The sequence below is a fragment of the Amphimedon queenslandica genome, unplaced genomic scaffold, assembly GCF_000090795.2.
Source record: "Amphimedon queenslandica unplaced genomic scaffold, v1.1 AMPQUscaffold_11649, whole genome shotgun sequence".
NCBI classification, from domain to species: Eukaryota; Metazoa; Porifera; class Demospongiae; order Haplosclerida; family Niphatidae; genus Amphimedon; species Amphimedon queenslandica.
The window spans coordinates 3681-6532 of NW_003548109.1; the positions used below are offsets into that span (position 1 = coordinate 3681).

Consider the following 2852-nt stretch of genomic DNA (forward strand, 5'->3'; position numbering starts at 1 on the left):
TTATACTTACTTGAGGTAGTATACATGTACATGTACAGCATTAGTTCAATTACTACTAAGCATGGTAGATCACAATGACATCAATTACAATTTGTCAGTATATCAAATGCTACTTGCACTAGTTTTTAATGCCAAACAACACAATAATAATTATAGTACAAACTATACTACTGTCAGCTTTAGCATTACATGTACATATATATTAACTACAATAACTACAGTGTAGACTATTAATCATATGTAGATCTAAATTTTTAAACTGTTGCTAATGCACTTGCTACTTCTTCTTTGAGTTCTGTTGCTTCTTCTTTTTTAAGTGGTGGGACTTGTGGCATCAAATTGTAATTCTCTTCATCAGGATAAATTTCCTGAAATATGTACTTTATTATGTATTTCTATTAATATTGTTACTCATACCCCTGGAACTAGTTGTTCATCAGTTATTAATTTTTGTAGTGTTCTATTAATATTGGCTATTACAATATGTGTAATAAATTATTTACTTTTGTACTTCCTTTATAAGGACTCTGTCACCACTTACAAGAAGTATACGTAGTTGTTTATCAGCGAATTGTGGTGGTTGTGCCTGTAAAAATGCATTCAGTGATACATTTTACATTACAAAATGATTCTGACCCATTCTTGTTTCCATTGTCCTGTCTTACCATCACTAGTATAATAGTACTGTGTGAGAGCATTCCAATTCTCATATCCAGTTTTAATAGGCTACATTACATGTATAATTTTAATTACATGTAAATATAAAATTAAAGTTTCAACTTTTGCCTTACATCAAGTATCAGTTGATCAGTAACATCACAACTTTTAATGCTTCGCACAATGTGCTGTTTCTAGAATTATATTTATCAAGCACAGTTATCTATTGTAAATCATTTTACTATTCTATCTTCATTCCAATCATTTGTTAGTGTAACCCAACCAGTCTGTCCAATAACTTCTAATGATTCCAAACACTTCAATAGTTCTTGTACCTGTATGAAATCAGTTATGATAATTGTATAGTAAATTCTCTACTTCTTTGTCATCAATGAAATGTTTGATAACACTAAGAATACCATCATTAAGCTGAGTATAAGCAGACATGCTCTTAGTAGCATCAGATATAGTCACTCGTCTACAGTGTATTGTATAATCTATGTATAACAGTATTATTTACATATTAACCTATTACCTGATGTCATCTTTGATTATTGGAATTCCATTTGATTTGACTAATATTCTTCTTATCCTAAAAGTATGTACATGCAGTTATTATGCAGTGCATAATAATGCACTTACATTACAGAAGCAATCCTGTTCTTGCGTAAATAATACAATTCTCTGAAGAGGGCATGACGAGTTCTAAACAAATCATTGCATGTCTCCAAATCCTAAAAATATTATGTTTCTTATAATTTGTAATTATTGTGCTGACATCTTTTGAAAAACACTTATGTAATTCACCATCATCACATCTCAAGACACGAACTTGGTTAAAAAATACCCTGTAAATGTAAATAATCACCAGGCCATTTTGAACATGCTAATGTCAGTGACATGCATGTGACCATAAATTTGCCAAATATACATGTACATGTATCTTACCTCCATTGAAAAGTAAGATTCTTTCCCAATACAGCAGCATCTCTCATTGTACTGTCAATCATACTAACATCTAACCCACTCTTTTTATTATATACAATCTAATGTATCATTTAATTATGATATTACACTTGAACTGTATCATACATTGTACCTTATGGAGAAATTTTTTATCTTTATGATGTTCCTACAGATATATTATAATAATTATAATAGTAATAGGCCAAGGTGATAAATTTGTAATTACTTACATATCCTGTTCCTTGAATCAGTTCTTTAATGAATGCAATATCTTCCTTGGGATTATCAAAATGTTTTTCAAAATTAGCCATTAAGTCTTCATTATCTTCTAACATGTAATCAAACATCTTAACTGATGCTTCAGATACATTCTATAAAAATTAATCAAATTTATAAATTTACAGCTAGCTACCTTCCAAGGCCTGTCGGAATTATCTTTTTTACTCATTTCATCCAGGAACATTTCAAAAATGTGAGAGAAAGGACCATGACCCAGGTTAAAGCAAAGAGCAGCAATTTGTACACACAAAATATCAGAATCAGTAATATTCAGCTCAGGTTGTCTCCTTCGCAGTTGCTTAACATACTGTCCAGCAAGAAAATACATTCTAAAATTATCAGGCTATATGTTTATATATTGTAAATTCTTATTTTTACCCAATACTGTGCTGAAGTCTTGAATAATTTGCTTTTGGTATATTTAGGTAAGTGTAACCTGAAAACCATTTGATTTAAATACATTATTTTTGTTATTAGTACCTAGTTTTTTTATATCTTTTAGTCTCTGAAATTGTCTTGTCTTCACAATTCTCATTATCAGTGGATGGTCAACGACAATCTCACCATAAATATCATCTTGGAATACCTATTAACAAGTTTACATGTAGTCAGATTTACATTAAATTGTCTACAATAGGATTAGTATCTTGTTTTTGTTTCCAGAGATTCTGTTTCCTTAGCATAGACACTTCTATATGTAACTCTAGTATTTAATGTATTAGAATATGACAGGAAAAAATCAGTATAATACTTTCATTCTCCTTCAACAATATGTCATTTTGCTTTTCGATATGTTCAAGTTTTCTATGAGCTTCATTTTTAATGGATTAAAACATTTATTATTATAATGTACCTTCATCATTACTTAGCTGCTCTACTTGTGCTTGGAGGTTCTGCATTTCCTATTAGACAATTATAAAAATAATAAATAATAGAATTGTTAATTATTA

The 2852-nt window shown here is 29.6% G+C and overlaps 1 protein-coding gene across 1 annotated transcript in view; it reads right to left on the reverse strand.

The window, feature by feature from the left end:
• Nucleotides 1-84: 84 nt before the first annotated feature.
• Nucleotides 85-2852, reverse strand: part of LOC109589081 (uncharacterized) — a 4791-nt gene continuing 2023 nt past the window's right edge. The window contains exons 12-30 of the mRNA XM_020005205.1: nucleotides 2756-2804; nucleotides 2654-2713; nucleotides 2535-2605; nucleotides 2383-2488; nucleotides 2281-2338; nucleotides 2036-2231; nucleotides 1854-1994; nucleotides 1757-1789; nucleotides 1606-1703; nucleotides 1436-1505; nucleotides 1300-1391; nucleotides 1193-1249; nucleotides 1036-1135; nucleotides 900-992; nucleotides 792-851; nucleotides 637-726; nucleotides 504-586; nucleotides 418-460; nucleotides 85-368 (exon numbers count right to left, since the gene is read on the reverse strand). Coding sequence (XP_019860764.1) covers nucleotides 255-368; nucleotides 418-460; nucleotides 504-586; nucleotides 637-726; nucleotides 792-851; nucleotides 900-992; nucleotides 1036-1135; nucleotides 1193-1249; nucleotides 1300-1391; nucleotides 1436-1505; nucleotides 1606-1703; nucleotides 1757-1789; nucleotides 1854-1994; nucleotides 2036-2231; nucleotides 2281-2338; nucleotides 2383-2488; nucleotides 2535-2605; nucleotides 2654-2713; nucleotides 2756-2804 — 1614 coding nt within the window. The 3' untranslated portion in view covers nucleotides 85-254. The remainder of the gene's footprint in view (nucleotides 369-417; nucleotides 461-503; nucleotides 587-636; nucleotides 727-791; nucleotides 852-899; nucleotides 993-1035; nucleotides 1136-1192; nucleotides 1250-1299; nucleotides 1392-1435; nucleotides 1506-1605; nucleotides 1704-1756; nucleotides 1790-1853; nucleotides 1995-2035; nucleotides 2232-2280; nucleotides 2339-2382; nucleotides 2489-2534; nucleotides 2606-2653; nucleotides 2714-2755; nucleotides 2805-2852) is intronic.